The following is a 24134-nucleotide window of genomic DNA, read 5'->3' as shown; positions in this document are numbered from 1 at the left end:
CTTTAAATGTATTTCAGCTTCGATTGAGCATGGTTCGTCATTGGTGGGTTAGGGTTACTGAAATGGTATGTTTAAGGCATTAGTTCACTCTGATGAAGTGTTTGTGAACATTATAGAAGATGAAAGCACTCAGTTGTTTGTCATTTATCCAGCTGTTGTGACATAACAAATTACCCCCTCTGGCTAGCTGGTAATGTGCTTTGCTGTGATTTAATAATTTTCATGGTAGCAATTTAGCATTTACCCATCTTCCATTTGCCTAAGCTTCCACAGTGTCAGGGTCTCAACTCTCCCTTGACCACCATCTCTTTTTCGCAGCTGTAAGTTGCCAAGCTGTACACAGAACTTCTTCTATTGCAGAATTAACAGTCTCATATGACCCCTTCCCCCAAAAGACAGCTACTGTCTGTGTACCATTCTGGGGAATGTACATTGATGTGAGCACTTCTGTTTAACCATGCTGTCTATGGCTAATGCTAAACCAAATCTGAGCTTCTCTGTTTCACTACCAGCTTGGGCCTGTTTGTATATGGCCAGCAATGTTTTGATGCATTTTCTACTCAGCTGCCATAGACCTGGCATAAATTCTGCATGACTAAAGGCCACTTTGATCAGACCCCCTCCAACAGCTACTGTACTTTCTGCTTTGCTGCACAGCAAGTAACTTTTAGGCCTTGTGTGAGCAACTGTCCTTTTGGTCAGTTTCCCACAGACCACTATTATGTTGTCCTAATTTCCTTCATGTACCAATTATTTTATATTATATGTACATAATTTATATGCCATACATATGTCCTCCCATTGTTTTGTTGTGAATTGCATATCCATTCTCTCATCCCAAGCTTTTCTAACCTTGTCTGATAGAGTTCTATAGTTCTCATACAGTATTTTTTGTGGATGGCACAGTGGTGCTGCAGTTGCATTGTTGCCTCACAGCAAGAGGTTCTCCGGTTCAGTTCTTGGCTGGGGTGCCTTCTGGGCAGAGTCTGCATGTCTTTCCTTCATTCGTGTGGGTTTCCTCTGTGTGCTCCGGTTTCCTCCCATGTTACAAAGACATGCTTCTGGAGGGTTTCTCCCTGGGCCTCTGCTGAAAATTAGCTTTGTTCCGAGTTAGACTTTCCTGGTAAACAAATGTTAAAATAACATAAAAATAAAAATGTAATCCATCCTCCGGTAGAGAACGGTCTATAATCCATCCTTTGTATAATTGTACACCGGATGAGTTTCCAGGTGAGACACATACAGTAGATGTTATTGCTCTCAAAAGTCGATTGTTGGTGTTAGAAAGGGAGCTTTTTAAGCTGAAACCTGTTCAATATCAAAAATGTCACCTCGAGGTATGTTTAAAAGAAGAAATCATACCCTGAGGCTTAAGGGTACACAATGCCCTCGTATATTAACTGTGATCCTGGCATGTTGAGCGAATGGTAGAAATTGAATATTAACACCAGCATGGGCTATATGAGACTCTTGGTTTCCTATGCTGACAAGGAAGCCGGAAACCTCCTGAAGTCCATAAAGACTAAATATCGTGAGTTGAGTCAACTTTTTAGTGAAGAAGTGCTTGGTAAATATATTCTAGAATTGATGGACTTGGAGTCAACGTATGATAGAAAGCTCGTTAAAATTAAAAAATTAAGAGGGATAGGAAGGACTTTGAACTTGGGCAGGCTTTTACTTGGGCACACTCACAAAGTACCGCTGAAGATGTACAGAATAACGTCTCTAGAATATCCCCGCCCATGCCTTCCCTCGGCAACAATAACCATGCTAATGCATTTTCAATGAATGGCAAGGCAAGTACTGAAATAGAACCATCGCATACAAGGAAGGAATTGGGAGCTAGACCCAAAACTATGTTGGTGGCAGTCCAAGTCCATCAAACAGATAAATCGGATGGTTCTACTGTAGATATCCTGAGTACAGGCAATTTTTTACATCCACACGCCCCCCCCCCCCCAAAAAAGTTAACTTTTCCTTTACCCATAAAGGAGATGATTCCGGTGCTGGTTGACGAACAACTGAGAGGGAGGAGCGGCAGCCGAATGAAGCGCAAACAGGACATTTCAGTAGAAAATCTACAAAATATCAAGAAAATGTTCTTCAACAACAAAAAGAATTAGTATGGAATTTATCCAGCTATGAACTGTCTGACTCTTGTTTATTCCTACAGCTGACTCAGATTTTACCGAGGTAATCTTTGATATAAAAAAGTTTACATGTAACCTGATGTTGAAATTGATGTTTAATAATGACAGTGATGTTTTTAATGTACAAAGACAGGAGTATAGAAAGCCGAGCACGTTTGTTCCTAAAGATAACTTTTTAGTTAATGCTTTTGAGCAATTATGTGTCAGGATGTGTATAGGTTAAACATGAACAAAAAAACTACATAGCAATAAATTCTTACAGTTCAATTTAACAAAGGAGGAAAATGAAGCCTTAAAAAATTTACAAAGAAATTCACACACATTGATTCGACCAGCAGATAAAGGTGGCCCTATAGTTGTTTTTGATAAAATGCAGTATGATGAAGATATGTTCAGCTTGTTAAATGCCACTGAATTCTACAAGAAGATATCACACATTCAAGTGAAATTAATGGTAGAAAATGTGAAAAGTAAAATTAATGATCACTTACATAAAAATTTGATAGACCTTGAGTTATGGAAATATTTCATTATGCAACACCCCACCACACCAATAATGCAGGGTCTACCTAAAGTACATAAAAATAGAGAAAATCCACCAGTGAAACCCATAGTGGCTGCTAGGAGTTGGTGTACGGAATCTATTTCCATATATATTGAAGACCATCTAAGACCTCTTTTAGATAAATCAGGGTTTATACTTAGAAGACGTGGAACACTTTTTGAGAGACCTACAGACACACACACACAGACACACACTCCATGTCTGTTGGTAACCCTAGATGTAGTGTCTGTCTTTACTGTGATTCCAAATGATTTAGGGATTAGTAGCGTCACCGTCTTACAGAGTATTCTGGTTATCCGGAGAAAAGGATTGTTAATTAGTATTTTACTAAGTTTTTTGTTAGAAAATAATGTTTTTATGTTTAGGGACGAAGTGTACTGGCAATTAAATGGAGTAGCAGTGGGCACCACTTGTGCCCGTAGCTAGGCTAATGTAGTAATGTCCATGTGGGAAGTGGAATTTTTAGTAAATGGCCCTTTTAAACAGGATGTTCTATTTTTCTGCCGGTTTGTGGATGGCCTCTTTATTTTATGGGGCAGTACTGCAGAATCCCTAATGGTATTTGAGAACTATATTAACAGATCTACACAATTTCTAAGGTTCACTCTGAATTGGTCAGAAGTAGAAATAGACTTCTTAGAAACGACAGTATTTATTGAAAATAGAACAAATGTATGTACAAGGATGCACAGGAAGAGCTGTCACGTAAACTACCTTTTTAAGCAGAGAGAGTATGCATCTCTCCTATATCTTTAGAAATGCGGTACAGAACAAAGTGTACAGGGCATCTAGGCTCAATGTAAGAGATACAGATTTTGAGAAACAGCACTCACCAGTGATGAGCTTAGAGAGAGGGGATACAGTGATAAAGATATAGTGGACAATATTGTTTTGATAAAAAATCATAGACAAATGGAAGCTGAACCCTATTTTTCTGAGAAATATCACAAACCTGTTATAAATAAGGATAGAAATGATAACAACAAGCTTAGGGTATCTTTAGGCTATATTTCCACTTCTACTGACATAATAAGGAAGAACTGGAATATCTTGACAACTGACAAAGAGATCAGTAGACTTTTATAGACACAGAACCTAGGTTCACATGTAGAAATATGAAGTCCCTTAAAAGGCATCTATGCACCCCCCAAAAATATAGTAGAAAGAAGTGCTGAGAGAAGGACTCGACCTTGTACTAAATGTTCTTTCTGTCATTATATAGACACAAGTTCACCCCCAAAAATATAGTAGAAAGAAGTGCTGAGGGAGGGACTTGACCTTGTACTAAATGTTCTTTCTGTCGTTATATAGATACAAGCTCACTTTTTGTACATCCTGATTTAGGGCATGTTTTTAATTTTAGAATACAAGCCATTTGTGAAAATGAGCATATTATCTATTTAGCTGTGTGTCAGATATGTAAGAAGTTTTACGATGGGAAAACAGAACACTCGAGGAAAGAATGAGAGAACATGTATACCATATTAATAAGTGAAATAGGCTTAATGCATTGGCTAAGCATGTTATAGATTCTGATGTTGCACACCACTTTAAGTTTATGGCTATCACTAAGTTATATGAAAACGAAAGGGGAGGAGACATTAGGAATTTTACGGAAGAGATTGAAGTTCAGTAGATAGTAAGATTAATGGCTAATACAGGACATGGACTGAATGACCATGTCCCCTTAAGACCTAAAGTCTAGACCATTACGCAGAAAAGGGAGAGGTATAGGCATTTGACATTCCCCTTTAGTTGTGTGCAATTCTGATATTTATTGTATAAATTCTAATATTTTAATATATTTTAATATTTAATGTGGGTTATGAAGACTAGGAAGATCTTGTAATTCCAAGATGATAGGTTTGTTTTCGTTCTTATTCTTTGGCTTGTATCTAGTGACAAACATTTTGTATTAAATATGACACATTTATTTTTTTTAATGTGGAAATAAGAGCTATAGAAGGTTTTATACCCCAGATCTACAATGTTTGAAATGCATTTATTGTTAGAGCTGATGTTAGCTTTTAACCCTTGATCAAATGGGATATTTTTAATTTTTAAATTTCTAGTCATGTACAAGTAAAGTTTTTGATGAATTTACAAAGAAGGTGTATGTTTCGGATTTTTAGTGTTTTGAAATGTATTTATTTCTTGAGCTGGTGCAGCTTTTGTATGGAAAATTGATTGCGTAGGTCATGTGATTTTTCTAGTGCTATTTAAGAGCTCTAATTTGTTAGTAGAAACATTAACATCTGATGAAGCATTTTGTGAAAGTGCTTGTGTGATATATTGCAATAAAAGTTTTAAGAGACTGGAGCCTGAAGCCGTGCCTACATTCGTTTATTTTTTGTTCTTTAAAAATAAAAACGTACCAGTTATCCTTTTTTACAACAGTTTCTCTTCTAGGTTTTTCAATTAAGATTCCCCTATCCCTTTCTGTTTCCCTATATTCTGATATCCATCCCTGATACAGAAGGCAGTCTCTAGTCTGCAGTCCAAATGTCTTCTTGGCCTCTTCACATTCTTTTACCTTTTCCTCTCTATTTATTTGCTCCCAGTACCTTGGTTCTTCTTTCACTTTTCTCCAGTAAATTCTAGCCCCCTCATGCTTATTCTCTGTATGGCTAATTGCAGTCATCCATATTGGAAAAATCTCCTTTACCATTCTGGTGTTGGCTTAGTTCTTAGAATATTATACTCGTAAAGCAGCAGAAATTATTCTGTGTGACTGTTGTTATCCACCTTAAGGGTCTGCATCTGCATCCAAAATCCCACTATCTTCTTATTTCTTGAATTTCCTCCCCGTTTCATGATCATCCCTTTCCACTTTGAATCATAGGAGGTTACTAGGCTAATGGACCTGGGCTTCTTACAAGCCTAGCCAAGAGTTTATCTCCAAAAAAGAAACCTCAGTCAGCACCTGTTGCCCCTGTCTCTAGTAGGGCATGGTCCAATAGAGATGATCTGTCTCTCTCCTACAAGGCAATCCGTATGATAATGAGTAGAGTGATAGAGATTTGATCCTGTCCACATAGGACAGGTGTTGGAGGCCATGGATTCTCTCTGTAAGGTATTTCTGTGGCCTTTCCAGCTGGTGCAGGTGTTTGGAGAGGTACATACCAAATAGGGCATTGTACTCTATTATTGGAGTAATGAGGGAAGAGTACTGAGAGGCAATAACCTCCTTTTTTTCTGGATGCAGTCCCTTTACGTATGAGATGACCCAAGTAAAAGGCTTTCCAGACCACTGCCGCTACATGATGGTTGAATGTGAGATTGTTGTCAACCTGTGTAAATAGGTAGTTCACCTCAGGTTTTGTGCTTAGGGGGTTGCCGTTAATGTGGTAATCGGTAGGGGCCATGCTTTTTCTAAATGGAATGATAATACATTTTTTTTTTCATTTAACTTAAGGCCATGACTTTGGCAGTAGTCATTTGTTGCTGTGAGACCCTGTTGTAGTAGGTTAACATCATTTGGGGAGTCAGTGACAACACCCAACTTAGTCATCCACAAACTTGGTCAGCCACAGGCCTTTTGTCTTTGCCTGGACCTCTGAGAAGTAGATGCCAAATAGTAGGTACCGGGAGAGATCTCTGGGGGACACCACTAGTGACAGATCTGCTGTTAGAGGTGGAGGCACCTATTTTGACCTTGTGGGTCCTATCGGTGAGCCAGTTGGCCACCCACCTGATGAGAGAGGGATTTATGTCAAGTTGTGTTAGCTTTCGATGATGCCCGAGTGGGGGATTGTGTCAAAGGCTTTGGCCAAGTCAAGGTAAGCTGTATGTATTTACTTTCCCTCATCCAGGGCCTTGGTGATGGTCTCAGAAAGTCAACCCAGGTTCGTTAGGCAAGATCTGCCCTTGACAAATCCTGAGTCTTAACTGTGTTGCTCTAAAATATCCCTTCAAATCAGGTAATCCTAACCAGCCTTGTTCTGTTGGAAAGATCCACATATCCCATTTTACATAAATTACTTCAACTCTTTATTAATTATTGTCTGGTTGATAAAAAACATGTGCATGACCTATTTATAAAACTAAAGGGACTAAAACATTTTCACTGCTTGCATCTTACTCTCCATATTCATAAACAAAGAGATTCCAGTTTCTCAGTTTTTTTTTTTTATTATTTTTTTAGTCTCTTCCCACATATCCTTGGCTGCCATGACAGAGTCCTTTTTAATCAGTACTCCTAAGTACTTCATTTTATTGTGTCATCATAAATATGGGAATTGCTGGACCAACTCATCTGTGGGTACATTACCTATATTCTTTGTTTTATCTTTATTTAATGTTGCATCATGAAAAGACTTGAAACTGTCGCTAGATGTTCCACAACACTGGGATGTCCTTTACTGGTTTTATCAGGTAAAAATAATATCTTCTGGAAGTAAAACCAATGTTTCTTGAACATCATACCAACTATGTATTTGAATTTCTGAGTCCCTTATTTTCTTTGCAAGTAATACTAAATTTGATGCAAGTAACAAAATTTGATGCAAGTAACAAAGGGGAAAGAAGACACCTCTGCATAGTTCCTCTGTTCAGACGTAACTTATCAGAGAGGTGCCCTCCCGCTTTGATTTTTTACTCAAATCCCTCATATGTCTTGTTAACCTTATTGTATCAGGAAATGCAAATGCTTTAATTGCCTTACTCAAAAATTCCCAAGCTTACTCTGTCACAAGCTTTCTCTGTACCAAGACCCACCAATAACAGCGGTATTTTCTTATATTTTGCTTCCCTCTGGATCCTCACCATTCTATTGATGTCAAATATTTGCTTCCCTTCCACAAAACTATATTGGTTCGTATCTTTCAATTTTGGCATCATTTTTGCCATTCTTTTAGCCGTTTTAGACAGAAACACATTATTATCATGATTTAGAATTGAAATGAGCCAATATGAAGCTGGATCTGATGGGTCCTTACTGTCTTTAGGCATTACAGCACCACAGGTTTTTCTAGGATGTTGGTGCCTCCCCCCCCCCTTTTAAAATACAGTTAAACGAAACCTTCTAGATCTTACCACTTTCTTCCCTCCTAGCTTCCAGCAAAGTACCATCTATTCCTGGCTACTTTCCTGTAGATTGGTTTTACATCGCCATTTGTATCGCATCTCCTCCTGTCTTAAGTGTTAGTTGTTCAGCTTGATCTGCCTTTAACCTTGGCGTATTTCAGTCTTCCATAAATATTCTTGTGAGCTTTTTCTTGATTTACCCACTTCTCTGGTTTATACAAATTTTCATAACATTTCCGAAGTGTCTCTAATAGCTCTACATTATCTGTTGTTATTTTTCTGGTTATAGGCTTCCTAAGTTTGCCAACAACCCTTTCTATTTCTGTTGCCTATGCCATTGTGCTAAATGTTTTTGTGCTGTGTAATTGGCATAAAAAACAGTTGCATGATAGCAATCTTTCTAAACTCATGCCTATTATCCTGATACTCCTGTATTTTCTGTATTTAACACTTTGTGTTTTGCCTTGTTTTTTCTGATTCTCATTATTGTGCAATACTTTAACCTTTGTCAGCCCACTAAATAATTCCTGTTACTTCTTAACCATATCTCTTTTTTTTTTATTTCTGCAATATTTTCAAACTTCACTTTCATTTTATCCGAATCACTAGCTATAAATTCTGAAGAAAGTTCTATATTCCCTAATAGCGCTCAAATAATTTCTACTTCCCATTCCTTAAATTCCTCTGTTTTTAACAGGTAGTTAGGGAAGTGCCAGGGTCTAATTTTTACTTAATTACCATGCATTTTTATCTTAGTTGTTATTAGTGCATGATATGAACTAATTATTGGATGTGTGTGGAAGCTTTCAATTAAATGCACATGTTCCTGTGGAATATAATTTCTGTCTAGTCCAGTTATCGTACCTAAGGGAATATTAAGTATATTCTAAGAGTTCCTACTACAGACTTCATGTCTTCCATACCAAATATTTTTATAAATTTCATAGAAATCAAGCCTCGTTTGTTATATTTTCCCTTCTAGGTCTCCCAGATACATTTTCACTGTTGCAAATCAAACTCCAGTCCCCTCCTGTAAGAAATATTCCCTGCTTAAAGCTGATTGTTTCTCCCCAAATTTTCTTAAACTCTGTAATAGCAGTTTTATGTAGAAGAATATAAAAACATGCTAGCATAATCCTTCTCCCTGCCTGTAGACTAATACTACCACAAGTGTACCATTATTATCTTTTCCCCCTCTTCTATCAATATTGTGACTCCTCTTTTCCTTTGTCCCTGATATTCTGCTGAGTTTCCCTCCTGAAATCCTGTCTTTATCAAATTTACATGTTCATTTCTTTCCAAATGTGTCTCCTGTAACATTGCTATTTGCACCTGAGTTTCTTAATGTAGTTCAGTAGTCTTTCATTTTTTCTATAACTGTGAGGCCATTAATAATCTGAAATAATACAGATAATGTAGCCAATGTAGCCATTGTAAGAAGTTATTCCCACCTATTATATATGACAGTTTTTTTAAAAATGTATAAGTCTAGCGTTTGTGTTGCAATCACCTGCTAATCTTTGTCAGGTTGATCTTTTATATAGTTGTTTCCTGTCATCTCCATTTGAATCTGTCACATTTTACAAGACTTTCTGTTTTAATGAAAACCCTCAAAAAAAAAATGCACCCAGAACACCCTCATAATATAATATATTAACTTAAACTCACAAAACTGTACATCTTCAGATATTGAAATTCATCCTTCCTGATAGGAACAACTGTCCCAAATCAACAGCTGCACAAACATGCATTGTTGTTGTTTGTCTTTCTGCTTTTCCCCGGTTAGGGGTCGCCACAGCGGAACTCCGGTCCGCTAATGATTGGCAGTAGATTTTCACGAACGCCGAGGTGCCAGCTCGACATTCAACCTTCAGCGAAGGCACACCCATTTATGCATGTCTTTCAAATGCCCACCCAAACGCGGGGAGGACATGCAGACTCCACACAGAAGGCACTCCCCACACTGTAGCCGAGAATCGAACGGGAGAACCTCTTGCTGTGAGGCAACAATGCTACTGCTGCACCACCATGGATTACCTAACCTAAAATATGGATGGTGCAGTGGTGCAGTGGTAACGTTGTCGACTCGCAGCAAGAGGTTCTCCGGTTTGATTCTCTGCTGGGCTGCCTTCTGTACGGAGTCTGCATGTCCACCCTGCATTCATGTGGGTTTCCTTTGGGTGCTCCTGTTTTCTCCCATGTCACAAAGACGTTTCTCCCTGGGCCGCCAGTGAAAACTGGCTTTGTTCCAAGTCGGACTTTCCCGGTAAACAAATGTTAAATAAAATAAATAAATAAATAAAATTAAGGTTATCTATGCAAAGATGCACATTACAGCCTGAGTTCATGTGTACACTAATTGCTGTCTGTTTTTGTCTTTATTTCCCCTCCCAGATGTGAAAAACAGCATGAATGCTTTTCAGAAAACATGAAATTTTAGCCTTTAACTCATTGACTCCAGTGGAGCTCAGGAAGTTTGCACTGTAACTTCCAATGGGTGGAACCAAAGTCTTTTCATGGAATCAAATTATGTACTCACATTTCAAACAAATGTTCATATCTCTGGAACCATAAAAGTTATGAAAGAAGTATAAATGGCAAACTGTTAGTACAAACTATTTTTATACGGTAGTATTCTTTAGGTTCTAGGTCTTAAACAAAATGTTATAAGTCACAGTAAACACAGTAACTATTACATTTGTAATATTTTGCAAACAATTTGCAATATCTCAGCAACCACTCAAGTTACATACTACCAGCAGTATTTTATTCATCTAGCTGAGAGCTTTCATCTGAGGCTAATGAGTTATGTCTGTTACTTGGTTGTTGAAATATTAAAAAAAATGTGAAATTATATTTCTATAAATTAATATCACAAAAACAACAGTTCATATTTGTTTCCGTGCACTAGACAGAGGTCAAATATTAATGCATATGAGTTTGCTATTGTGTAAGTTTTAAGATGAAATCTTTTAAAACCTTGTACATAACATGGTCTTGTAATTATTAATGCAAATAGGTGGATTGGACACTGTAAATTGACCCTAGGCATGAGTGCGTGCATTTATGTGCCTTCTGTGGAAGGTTGGGTGCCGGGCTAGCAACTCGACACTGTAAAACTCCACTGCCAGTCATGTGCGGACAGGTGATCCACTGTGGAGACCCCTAACTGGAAAAAAAGCCAGAAGAAGAAGATGATGAACACGCAGTATTTGACGTCTAGAGGTATCAGTAGGAGTTAACTGCAGATGTACCTGGAGGCATCACTTGGATTTAATGAGTTAAAAAGTGCTGTGGCTTTTATTGCCTACCTCTATAGTCAGCTCTTCTCCATGGAAACATAAGAACAAAATGTACAGCTGCCTCTGATGCAGACTTCATAACACACACAACATTTATTTGCTAAACAAATTCAGTGTTCTCTTATTTACTTGCTTACACAAAAGAATTTTACTAAATTATGCCAAGAGCCTTAATCCAGACATTTGCAATAAACACATCCCTTCACTCCATAACACTCTACTCTACAAAACCACACGTAACCTCTTCCCCTACACCTCTGCCTACTTTCTACTCCTAAACATCCCCCTCTTTTAATTTAACCTACATGTCATGCAAACAAAACTTTCATATATTCTAGTGTCTTTTCTCCAATCTCTCCTTCTCTACCTCACTAATTTCCCCCAATTCCATTATTCTCCTCCCCTACACACTACATCAATATACATCAAAAAAGAATACCCCTCCATAGCCCTAATATCTCTTCATCTCTACAACCATAATGAATCTCTCCTCTTTAAAAGGAAACTCTTCCTCTCTCCCAGTAGACCTCTTCCTGTAGCCTTCAGGCTAGACACCATAGGCTCTATAAACCTAACCTATAGCCCCTTAGAACACAAATACCTTTCTTTACTTTACTCTAAACGTATCTCCCTCTCCTCCTCTGTGGTGATATATACCCTCACCCAGGGCCATCTTAAAACTTCTCCTCTAAACCAAACATAAATTTTTCACCCCCTCCCTTCAAATCCCTACTCTTTGCTACAATTAATACCAAAAGCCTTTGTAATAAAATACCTGATTTTCATGCCTGGATCCTCCACAACAAACCTGACATTCTCTGTATCTCAGAAACCTGGCTAAAGTCACATATAAAAGACACTGAAATAACACCGCTCAACTATAAACTCATAAGAAACGACAGATCCCAAAAGAAAGGTGGTGGAGTAGCCCTACCTTTCTCCTCCTCCTTAACAGTAACACCCTGTACTAAACCCATACCCCAATTTGCCACTGCTGAGCTAACCTTGACCCTTCTAAAAATTAATAACAATAAAAGTTTGTGCATTGCAACCCTGTACATACCATCAGGCAATAATATCCCAATTCTGGAGGATATTCTCTCCTGGTTTGCCACCAACATAAATAATGAAACAATAATGCTAGGTGATGTGAATATTAACTGGTCATCCTTTCAATCATCAACCCCCCACTGAAAGTATTAACCTATATCAATTGACACATCTAAACTCAAAACTCCCACTAGACCAAATAAGGATAATTCCACAGGTAGCATAATCGACTGAATACTAGTCTCCCATCCTAACAGAATTTCTGAAAGTGAAACTCTTCCTGACTCCATTAGCGACCATCTCCCTGCCTTTGCATACCGTTCCCCTTCTTCCCTGCTCCTACAGCACAAATATATCACAACGTGCACCTTAAAAAACTTCAACTCTCAAACCTTCTCCACTGCCTTAAAACATAAACTGGAACCCTCTAAAGTCCCTTCCCATGGACTCCGCAGTCTCACACTTTAATACAGTTTTCTCTGATTTACTTAACCACTTTTCCCCCTGCAGAACTAAAAGAATCCGATCCAAAACAGTCCCCTGGCTAACTAAAGAAACAAAAATTGTTATGCATCTCCGGGACAAAACTTGGAAATACTATCAAAAATTCAAAACTCACAACTCCCTTACTGAATACAAGCAACTACGAAATCATGTAAAAAAAACCAAATAGCTATTGTCTGCAAATCCTACTATCTTAAAATTCAAAACAACCATAAAACCAACCCAAAAAAATTCTGGAGTAGCATCTCATCAATTCTTTGTCCAGGCAAGAAAGAGAACCCCTGTCCTGACCCAGACTCTCCTGACCTTGTCCTAGCTACCCAATTCAACTCCTTTTTCATTGATTCTATCGCTAAACTGACCTGTTCTTTCCCTAATAACATCTCCTCCAACACATCCAAAACTACAGCTTCAACATCCAATAACTGTCAGTCCTTTCCTTTTACTCTCAAATCCATTCCTACTGATACTATAAAAAAAACTCCTACTAAAACTAAAACCTTGTTCTAATGCCCCAGATAACATTCCATCCAACTTTCTCAAATTAGCTGCCGATGGCATAGCTCTTCCCATCTCCATCCTAATTAACCGCTCCATCCAAGAGTCTTGCGTACCACTGCTCTGGAAATAAAACCTTCATCATCTCCCTCCACAAAGGAGATAGCAACTTTACAATCTCCAACTTTTGCCTAATAGCTATCCTGTCCCCTATCTCTAAGATTTTGGAAAAATGTATCCACCTGCAACTTTTACCTTACCTGCTTGATAACCAACTATTGACTCCAACACAGCATGGGTTTAGACCAGGACATAGCACCGCCACTGAACTCCTTTCCTTCCTCAAAATCATCTGCCTGGGATGCTGGCAACATAGTTTCTACCCTCCTCCTCGACTTATCTAAGGCTTTTGATATGGTCTCCCATAAGCTCTTCCTTTCCAAGCTTTCCCATCTCAACCTTTCCTCTTCTTCCATCAACTGGTTCACCAGCTATGTATCGGCTAGGAAACAAGCTGTCAAGTGGAACAACTGTACTACTTCTTTCCTGCATTCTTCAAAAGGGGTTCCTCAAGGCTCCATATTGGGTCCCTTACTATTCAACATTTTTATTAATGACTTCTATCAACACATCCCAAATGCTAAACTTGTTCAATACGCAGATGACTCTACCATCATCTGCTCTGCCAAAACTCTCCCCACATTAATGAACATAACTCAAGAGGTCTACTCTTGCACCGAATCCTGGATGCTAGACTACCACTTAGCCCTTAATGCATCCAAGTCCAAAATAATGATTTTCTCCCCATCTAGACACACTGTTGTGGACAAAACATCATTCTCTATACTCAGTCAAAACAAGACCTCTATTGAAATAGTTCCCCATGCAAAACTTCTGGGCGTCCTTATTGATGACCCACTAAAATTCAATATCCACTTTCAAACTAATATTAAAAAAACTCATCAAAATCTTGGAATGCTTTATCGTCACAGACCATACCTTTCTGTTTCATCCAAACAACTACTATCTACCACCTCCCTTATTCTCTCTCTTCTTTATGGAGCCCCACTACTTACTAATCTCCAATCAACCCTGAAATTAAAGTTATCTGCAAACTACAATAAAGTTTCCAAGTTTGACACAGGATCTAAATCCTCTACTCATCACTGTAACTCCCTCCATGCCCTAAACTGGTTAGAACTCCCAAACTACTTAACTCTCATTCAACTAACAGCAGTACATAAGCTCATCTTTAAACCCTCTAACTGCCCTCCTCTCTCCTCTACCTTATAAATCTGGCAACCTGATAGAACACTAAGATCCACAAATCAAAATTTCCTTGAACTTCACAAGCCTTTATGTTCCCCAGGGCAACTCCTACTGTCCTTCTCCTTCGCTAGATTATGGAACTCACTTCCCCCACACATTAGAACTACCCAGAATCTCCCTTCCTTTAAAACTTTACTCCACTCTCTTCTCTCTGGGAATGCTCCTGCTCTCACCCTTCCTGAAACCTTACACCTCTCCTTAACCTTTTTATACTCGGACTTAGCCACTGGATGTGTATATTTCTATTGTGTCCATATATGATGTACTACTTGCATATGAATTGTACAACTTATTGTAAATATCTAAAAATGCTGTACATGAGTTATTCTACTTTTGAATATTGTAAAAATGTGTTTCTGTTTGGAGTTTTCTGCTGGAGCTTTTCTCCCTGGACCTCCATTGAAAACGGGCACTTTTAGGCCCAATGGACTTTCTCGGTCAACAAACTACAATAAAATAAAATTAAATAAATTTGCCTATGCAAAAGTAAGAAAAAAATCTAGATCAACTCTACATCTGGTATAGTCTGTTTACTTTTGTATCACATCCCCCACCTCAACAACCCCAAATTACAGCATATTAACTTAAACATACTTTTGTCCAGTCTTTCTTCTCTATTTACATTGCAATACATACATTTCTTAAAGTTACTTTTTTCCCTTTCCTTTTAGTGTCCTTCAAACATTATATATGAAGTGTTACAGTATACGCAGTTCAGTCCCCCACACGTTTATCATAGTCAACAAAAGTCCAGTCTTTCCACTTTGTCTTGTAATGCCATATTTGACAAATGATTGATGCTTTATAATCGCACATTTATTCACTAATTTCAGTGTTGCAGGTGGTCTTCTCCTAACCCCACACTCTGGTTAAAGTCTAAAGTGTTTCTGATTCTTGCAGTCAACTGTGGTGCTTTTTTCTGTCGCTGAAGCATTTTCCTTTGGAGCATTGGAAAAGGCTTCAGTGACAAAGTCTCTTTATGACCTTTATTATCAGAATAATGAGAAGCAGAGTCCCCTTCTGTTTGTTGGCTCACTTTTTGTTGGATAAACTTTTGTATTAATTCCATAGACTGCTCTGCCTTAAAAATTTACTTAGATCCACTAAGAAAAATATTTTGAAGATAGCTGTATACAGTAGCTTGAATATCATACCTGCATCTCAACATTCCCTGATTGCTGGGATAAATTTGCTTCTCTTCTGCCTGGTGTACAATGAATAATCATTTTCCACAAACACTCTGCTGTCTCCATGTTTTAGTGAGCTGCCCTTCTGACATAGCTTTGTCAAAGATCAGCTCTTTCTACCTTTAGATTGCATCTTTGCTAAAACAGGTCTTGGCCACTTTCTCATGGCCAGGTTTGAAGCATACACACAATGTGTCCTTTCAGTTAACAAATCCTGCTGTGGCACACCAGTCTAGTCCAGTTACTTATTTATGCTTTCATAAAATGAGTACAGTGTATTCCTTCCAGTTTCTTTGGTACAGCAGAAAATCTTAGGTTATCACTGTGTGTTCTGTCTTCTAACCACCATTTTTTGAAACAGCACTTCTTGAGCAGTCTCATCCGCAGCCAGCCTTATTTTTTCATTTCAACCTCTGATTTTTACAGTTGTATCAATTCATCTGAATATTTTTTAAAGCTTCTTCAGTTTTTCCATATTTCTGTTATTTGTGTTGGTATACTCCTTCATTGTTTTGTTTAGTTTAATCAGCTCTGAGCACATCTGATTTATTTTTCTTCTAGATTACTGGAGGTCATGTCGTGCACTAAAGCTAGATCTTGAACTACTTTGAATATTCCCAATTGTTGTTTTCTCTTCACATTTTCTTGTTGATTTTCTTTCAGGCTCTCTAATTTTCTTATTTACCAGTATCCAGGCAGGCCTGTTTTACTTAATAGCCAGTAACCAAATTTACTAAAATTGGCAGAGTTACCAGCCCTCATCTATTGGTTTCTTTTTTTCACCACAGGAGAGATGAAATTAAGCTGTTGATCAGTGTTATAGGGCAAACTCTCTGCTGCTAAAGCATACACAGTCAGTGGCTATACTGCAAAGGGTCACATTGTGAACCGCCATGCAACCAACACCTGCACTGATAAAGGTCACTGAGATAAAACCAATACTATTAAGGCTGATACAGAGAACTTCCACTCTGCCAGGGCCATACAGCTTGTTCATACAGTATTAAGATCCAAGCAGGTAGCCCTGACTATGTTTATGTTCAAACCATTCTTGTATTGCCAAGAACAGAGTCAATGGCAAACTGTATGTGCACCACATTCTATTAATTGCAATGTCAAATCCTTTCTGACCAGCATATGTCCTACCAAGCACCACACAGTGAACACCCACCCCACCAAAGCCCATGCAGCCTTTCCATGCATTCAGTACTCCCTTTGTCATAGTTCATACAGCCATCCCCACACAGTAACAGTCACCCTGCCAAGGCAAATGTAGTAGTCATCCCATTCAGATGTCATCTAACCTGCTAAAGCCCGTACATGTAACACCTACGTTTACAAGGCCATGCGTTCAACACTTGCCGGGGGCCATGCATCCGAAAACTTTTTTTTCCAACTGCTCCTCACCCGGTCTGGCATAGTATTGTTCGTCTCTTTTACATGTAATCCCTACCTCACATGGCTAGTTCCTGACAATTCTCAAACCCAGCACTGTACTTAATCCTGTCTTCTCAACCACCATTAATGTGTGCTTCTGTATGTATTCTTAATATACCTTCACTTCTCAACTGTCCATAGATACTCACTTTGCTTTAATGTAATAATCTCTCTTCCCTATTTTATCCTTTGTTTTGTACTGTTTCTGTTGTATATAGAAATGTAGTCTTATATGCATATTGTCTCTTGAATGTCTGCTGCTGTAACCCATTGTACACTTTGTCTTTGCGATTACTTTCTCTGTAATTTACAAGTTCCTGTATTTATGTGAACTCTGAGTTTATAATTCTGTGGTGCCTTTCTCTTCACTTGTCTACTGTAAAGGGATTTTGCCCACTGGACTTTCCCGGTAAACAAATGCAAGTAAAAAAAAGTGTCTTGGCCCCATTTACTTCATTCCTCATCGAGTCCATTTTGAACATGTACTAGCTTCTGCTCTTTGTATCACATTGTAACTGATCTGAGCCTAGGCATTCTTCATCTTCTGCCCCACTCAGTCCATTTTTCTGTGATCTCAACCTCGTTGTGCACTTGTTTCTGACACACTCATTCCATTCCTCCCTGATCCTATTTTCAACATTCATTAGCTTCTTCCCAACTTACCCATTTCATCATTTTGTCAACCATCAGCATTCTTCATCCTGCTGTATTTACCCCATTTGTTACTGATCCCAACCTGATCACATACTGGGTCCTGCGGTACTTGCCCCGTTGTTCACGGACAACAGCACACTGCTGGTCCTGTCCCATCCATTCCTTCTGGATTTTAGTTACAACATGATAAACTCCTCCCCACGTACCCATTTTACTAACCCAGTTCCAGCTTGCTTTAGCAAACATACTTTGTTCCTCAATCCGTCTGAACTAGCTGTTACACAGTTAGCTATAAAAGCAGATGGATTTCAATGCCATTTTTTCATAACTACCAAAGACACAACAGACCACAGCTCCAAATCAGATGAGACAAGGAATACGATGCAAACTCCAATAATTAAACTTTATTCTGTTTCGGTTAAGCACTTAATTCTCCTACTTGAGACTTCCTCAGAACAAATACACTAAAAACCCAGCCCTTAAATACCCTTTTAATATGTACATATTTTTAAGTGTAATTTTGTTTTTAGTAATTAATTAATGAAGTATCATGTGACACTATTAGGAAAAGGGTATTTAAGGGCTGGGTTTTTATAGTGTATTTGTAGTTCTGAAGTTTTATTTCTTGTGGTGGCCATTTTTTCATGTCTGGCAACAGCTTCATTATCTTACCTTCACTTATGTTTAACATACAAGAGCCTGTCATTTTCAGCTTATGCAATTTGTTGTAGAATGTCTGTAATATCGGCTTCTGTTTTGTCAGTTGTTTTTGTTGATCATTTGTATTCAATTTCTCTCCACAGCTTTGGAAGAATGACAGAGATGAAGGCGTCCTCATTCTGGAAGACCACACTGAAAGGCGCTCGTTACGTTGTTGCACCAATGGTTGATCAGAGTGAGCTGGCATGGAGATTACTTAGCCGTCGTCATGGTGCCCAGCTGTGTTACACACCAATGTTGCATGCACAGGTCTTTGTGCGAGATGCTAACTATCGTCGGGAAAATTTATATAGTGAAGTTTGCAGTGAAGACAGGCCACTTATCGTGCAGGTGAGTTTAACTTGGATTGCATTTCATCTTTGAAGGTTGGCTGTGTGGCTTAGAGGACTTAAGATATTCATGTGCTTTCCCTCATGCTGTATTGTTGTCTGATGCTCAGTGACAAACCTTCCTTTCTATGGTAATCTGGAAGAAGGTCTGAGAGAGTCTCATTAAGGCTACAATGTGACACAGGCCTATCAATTTAAATGCTCATACGATGGTGTCTTGTCTGTCTGGATTCAACCTGTGGGTTATTGGATCTGACTGATCCAAGACCGTCCTTATTCCAAAGACTTAAGCCTGCCTAGCTCAGCATCTTCTACTCATAATCCACCACTCAACTAAGATTACCACTGATCTTGTTTGCCACCATTCCTGGACAGCAGCTTGGTTGTTAGATCAGTGGGGTGCATCTTTTATTATGAGGTTTTCAAGTGTAGTTTGGCTTTGTTTCCTTTTCCTTTACCCTAGTTTTTTGTATTTTACTAGTTGGTTGCGGGTATGTTTTTTTCTGATACGTAAGTAGTGTAGATTGTTAGGATTAGGTATGTTGTTCTTGTTAGTGGACTTTCCCGTCCACTGTGGTTAGAGTATTTTTGTGTTTGTCCTTGTTTGCTGTGACATAGGTGTTAGGTTTCCTTTTGATTGTAGTATGAGGAAGGGTTTTAACTGTGTGTCATGCGATCACAAGCTCCCTTCTCAAGATGTTGATGGTAGGTGTGCATGTTGTACTGGAGCCACTCACCTCAAGTTGCCATGTTCTATTTGCAAGGGCTTTGGCACTTGAGCTACTAATGAGAGAAGGGCCAAATAGGCCCTGACAGGACTTTTGCTGGCTGGAAACTCCTCCTCTTCCAGTAAGGGGGTGATAAGGGTGACTCATTTCATAAATATGGCTCTGAAGACCCCAAAGGGGGATTGAAAATGATGGTCTCCCTCTTCTTCTCGTCCATTAGATCCAAAGGTCTCAAGACCCTCTGCCCAACACCTCAGACCTGTTTGCCTTCAGTGCTGACAGCAGGTAAGTTTCCATCTCCTGCTCCGAGTGTCCTGAGTCCTTTCTTGTTAAAGTGATTGCCTTGGGTGGGATTCCCCCCCCCCTCCTTCAGTTCCATGAGAGTTCTCACCAGAGTTGTACCTGTCTTGACCACAGATTGGAGCTTTTCTGGTTTGAATCCGGTTGGTGGAGCCATCATCCACCAGGTGTGCCTCCAAGCCTCCATCAGTGGCTTCATCAGCTTGGTTTTCCCATTTGGTCAGGAGTTTAAGACCTGCTGACTTGGAGCAGTTGATGCAGGCCTTTTTATAGGCCGATATACAGTTCTCACTTAACAGTTTGGCTTTGTGTCCCCAACCTGAGGCTTCGACTCCATCATGTTGGCTGTATGGTTCCAAGGTCATTGGAGGCTGTTGTCTTTCCTCTCGTAAGGTTGATGGCTAAGCCAGTTTTTGCTCCTACCCCCCCCTTATTTTCTTTGACTCTGGCAGCTTCGGAGATGAGTGGACCTCGGAGCCAACCTGTCAAGATTGGAGTTTCCAGATGGTTCTTTCCAGGCTTGGGATCATCCCTCCCACTTTGTGATGCTGCTCTTGATAATTCAGCTGTGGTTTGAGCTTTGGGGCATGTTAGAGTGGCTCTGGAGTCTGGTGTGTCCTTTGTATCTTCGGATCCTAGGTGTCCAGGTATCCATCTTCAGTTTCTGCCTTTGACATCATGGAGAGGATCTTCTTGTCAGGAGAAGGAGTGATCAGCTGCAACGTATATTCCTCCATCTTTGAAGTCTGCGTTTGCGGACACACTGCAGTCTGCTCTGGGACAACCCACCTAAGGTTGCCTCCAGTGTGCCCCATGCCTGTTCCACCCCTCTCCTGGATTCTCCCATGCAGGAAGTGGTGTAAGAGGAGGCAATTGGGATTCTCTTGAAAAATCACTCATCAAGAATACTGGCCTCTGTGAAGGAGAGGCATTTGATAAATCCCCCCAAGATGATGCCTCCTTGGGTGAGCATTTGGAGCTTCTTCTCCAGTGTGTGTGTGTGTGTGTGTGTGTGTGTGTGTGTGTGTGTGTGTGTGTGTGTGTGTGTGTGGGTAGGACTGCTGAAGCCCCGTCTCTGGAGGAGTCAGTATTTTTTTAGGTCTTTGGTGTGGGCCCATCCACAGCTTGGGTGGTTCCCCTTCCAGATGCCCTTATTGACCCAGTGACCTGGGTGGTATGGAAGGAGTCCGATATGTTGGAACTGATTCCTAAGAAACGGGACAAGATTCTCATTCCTCAAAAGACCTTGCAACACTGGAGTACTGGAGTAAGGATCTTGCTATTGATGCATCTGTAGTGGTGGTAGCCACTAAGAAGGACATATCAGAAGAGATTTCCTTGTTTCCCTCCTATACCTCAGCCACATTCCCACTGAGGGTGTTAAACTGTCTTGCTCACTTCACATGACTTCAGTGCGACATTGTGTTGGAAAGGTCAAGGTTAGTTAAGATGTAGCAGACTCTGGAATCTCAGAAGACTCTGGAGATTTGGTTGTCCACTTCACAGTCTAATGCCAACTTGTCCATGTGTCTGTTGTCTAATGCAGCTAATGGCATGTCACAAGCTACTGGTGCTGGCATTGCCATGTGCAGCATGCTTGGATGAGATTATGTAATTTTGCAGACTACTTCAAGGCATCATGTAATATCTCCTCTATGACAGATCTTCACTTTTTGGGCTTAAGGTTTAGGACAGTTGACCAGGAGTGAGCAGGACTGTCTACCATTGGAGTACATTTTGCTACCCGTGGATGGATCTTCTCTCAGAACCAGAATGGAGCAAAACATTTTTCTTTTTTGTTAGGAAAGCACAGCAGCCTTTTCAGGAAGCTCCTTTTGAAGGCCCCCCCCCCACGTTGAGGGGGATAATCACAATGGGCACTGACCACATGGCAGGTGCATTCTGCAGAACCAGGGCTTCAGTGGAGCCTTTGACTTTCCAGCTCTGGAGGTAGTCGGGGGTCATTTGGCTGTATACTCAGAACCTTGGGAGGCCTTCATCTCTGATGCATGGATGTTGAGAGTCATATCCAGAGGCTATACAGTTTCATTTTTGGAAACTTCAAACTTAAATCCCAAACATCTTCCAGACCCTCCACCCCATCAGAGAAGGGATGCAGCCATTGAGGTTCAGAAACTCTTAGTAAATTTAATCATCCAAAAGGTCCAACCTGACCAACATGGATCTGAGGTCTCTTCAAGGTTTTTTTTTGGTTCTAAAGAGCAAGGACTTTTTGGGTTTCAGCAGGTTGATTAATTTTGTAAAACAGATCAAGTTTTGGATGGAAATGGTACAGTCCATTCTGCCTCTTTTGAGGAAGGACAACTAGATGTACTCTATCAACCTCAGTTACGCATACAATATAAGATAGCGAGGCATTCTAGGATCTTCTTATGCTTCTGGCTGGGGGGCCAGTTATTAGTTCAGAGTGCTGTATTTTTGGTCTCACCACAGCCCCCATGGGTTTTCTCCAAGTGTTTGTCAGTCGTGGCAGCCTGGCTCAGGCTGCAGGGGTTCTGGTTCTTCCCTTACCTGGATGATTGTTTTCTAACCACCTACACAAGGGCATCCTTTGTCAGAGCCAGGGACACCTTACTTCAACTGTGCAGTTCCTTGGGGATCATGGTCAGCAATCAGAAATCCAGTCTGTCTATCCTCTTCAGATGCTAGAGTTCATAGGTTGTCACTTGCACACAGTTTCTTAGATCGCAAGACTTCCAGTTTCCAGCATATTGACCCTGCATTGTTTAATCATTTCCTTGTTCTCTTATCAAGCCTCCAGCTTCCCCTTGTTCTCAAGATCTTAGGACACATGGCAGCCACTATCTGCTTGGTTCCCCCTAGCAAGGTACTACATGTGGTCCTACTTTGACCCATCTGATGGAGCTCCTCATTATGTTCGCAAATATATGTTGAGATTAGATCAGGAGGTGATGGTTGGAGTCTCTCTTGGTGTCCACTGAGAGATTTTGTCCTCTCCCCCACAGGCATGATCCCATTATACACCTCTGTTCTTTGGTGAGGGGGTGACATTTTGAAAGGAGAACTTTTTAGGGGTCCTGGTCCACTACCAAGGCAAATCTTCACATTAGGCTTTTTTTGATTTTCTTGTCTCAAGTGTTGCCTTGTTTCTGGTTGTTGGGTTTCATGTCACCCAGAAAGGGGATATGCCAGTGCGGGAGACAGATTCCCCGTAAAGATCATCACGAGCAGTGTTTATTCTGTTTGTTTAGGTGCTTCCCACGACCATATGACTTGTGAGATTTGTCATGCTTTCATCCCTAAGACGTTGTGGAGTTGTCTTTCTTCCCTTCTGATTTACTTAGAGAAGCAACGACTTAAACTGTTGGCTAAGGATACCGTGGAAGTATCTTCTTGGCCTGAGTGTTGGCTGTCTGCGAAGAAAAAGGACAGGTAAGCTCAGTCTGATTCTTTGGCTGTACTGCCTCCACCGGACGTCTCTCTTGAGGCTGGTGAAAGCCAGGACGATCGTCCGGATTCTTTCTTGGATTCCTCTGCCATGACTGCTTTGGAGGCCGACGTGGACCTGATGCCACATATGTCCATGGAGGTTTTGCAGACATCCACTTCAGATGTACAGGGGGAGCTGCTGCTGGTTGTTACTATGGGGCCTAGGGGTGTTCCTCAAAGTTTAGTGAGGGAAGAGGTTTTGATTACCATTGAGTGTCGTCAGGGGGTCAGTGCCTCCAAACCTTTTCAAGCAGAAAACTAAACATATTTTGCCTGCTGCAAAAGATCCTCAGAATGAATGAACCTTATAGCTCTTAAGCCTCCACAGGGAGGGTCTGTTCTGTTCTGCTCCTCCCTGGTCTTCTGCCTCTCTTAGGAGACTTAGGGAGTAGGATTCTTCTGAGGAGACCCAGTGAGTAGGATTCTTTTGAGGAGGAGGATGCTGATTCTGATGAAGAGTTCCTTGCATATTCCTTCACCACTTGACTATGTTCTGAAGAAAGAAGAGTCTATCAGCCCTGACTCTCCTTTTCAGAAGAATTTTTCAAATGGGACTGTGCTCAGGTGTCTGATGCTCAGAAGAGGTACTATGAGCAAGTGTTTGAGGACTGCAAGTTTCTTTAAAGTGTCCCTCTGCTGACCCCTCAGTGGTGTCAGTTGCTTCTGATAAGCCCTCCAAATTTCTGCCTTCCACTAAGTTGCTTCCAACTGATAAGGATAATAGAACCATGGAGATGCTGGGTAAGACAGGTGTGTACTTCAGCTACCCTAGGTTTTAGAGCTATTAACTGTCAGACAGATATGACTAGATATCTTCTAACTCTTCTCTGTCAAGCCTGTCAGGCTGTTTCAGATATCCCTGTTTCTATGGGCAAAACTTCTGCT

At 40.2% G+C, this 24134-nt stretch overlaps 1 protein-coding gene across 1 annotated transcript in view; it reads left to right on the top strand.

Moving 5' to 3' along the window:
• DUS1L (dihydrouridine synthase 1 like) overlaps window positions 1-24134 on the top strand; it is a 1030374-nt gene that overhangs the window by 24081 nt on the left and 982159 nt on the right. Inside the window, exon 2 of the mRNA XM_044069730.1 lies at window positions 18505-18751. Within this exon, the coding sequence (XP_043925665.1) occupies window positions 18515-18751 (237 nt within the window). The 5' untranslated portion in view covers window positions 18505-18514. The remainder of the gene's footprint in view (window positions 1-18504; window positions 18752-24134) is intronic.

This window comes from Protopterus annectens, chromosome 4.part0 (genome assembly GCF_019279795.1).
Source record: "Protopterus annectens isolate FY-2018-M chromosome 4.part0, PAN1.0, whole genome shotgun sequence".
NCBI classification, from domain to species: domain Eukaryota; kingdom Metazoa; phylum Chordata; order Ceratodontiformes; family Protopteridae; genus Protopterus; species Protopterus annectens.
This window is presented reverse-complemented; position numbering and strand designations above follow the sequence as displayed.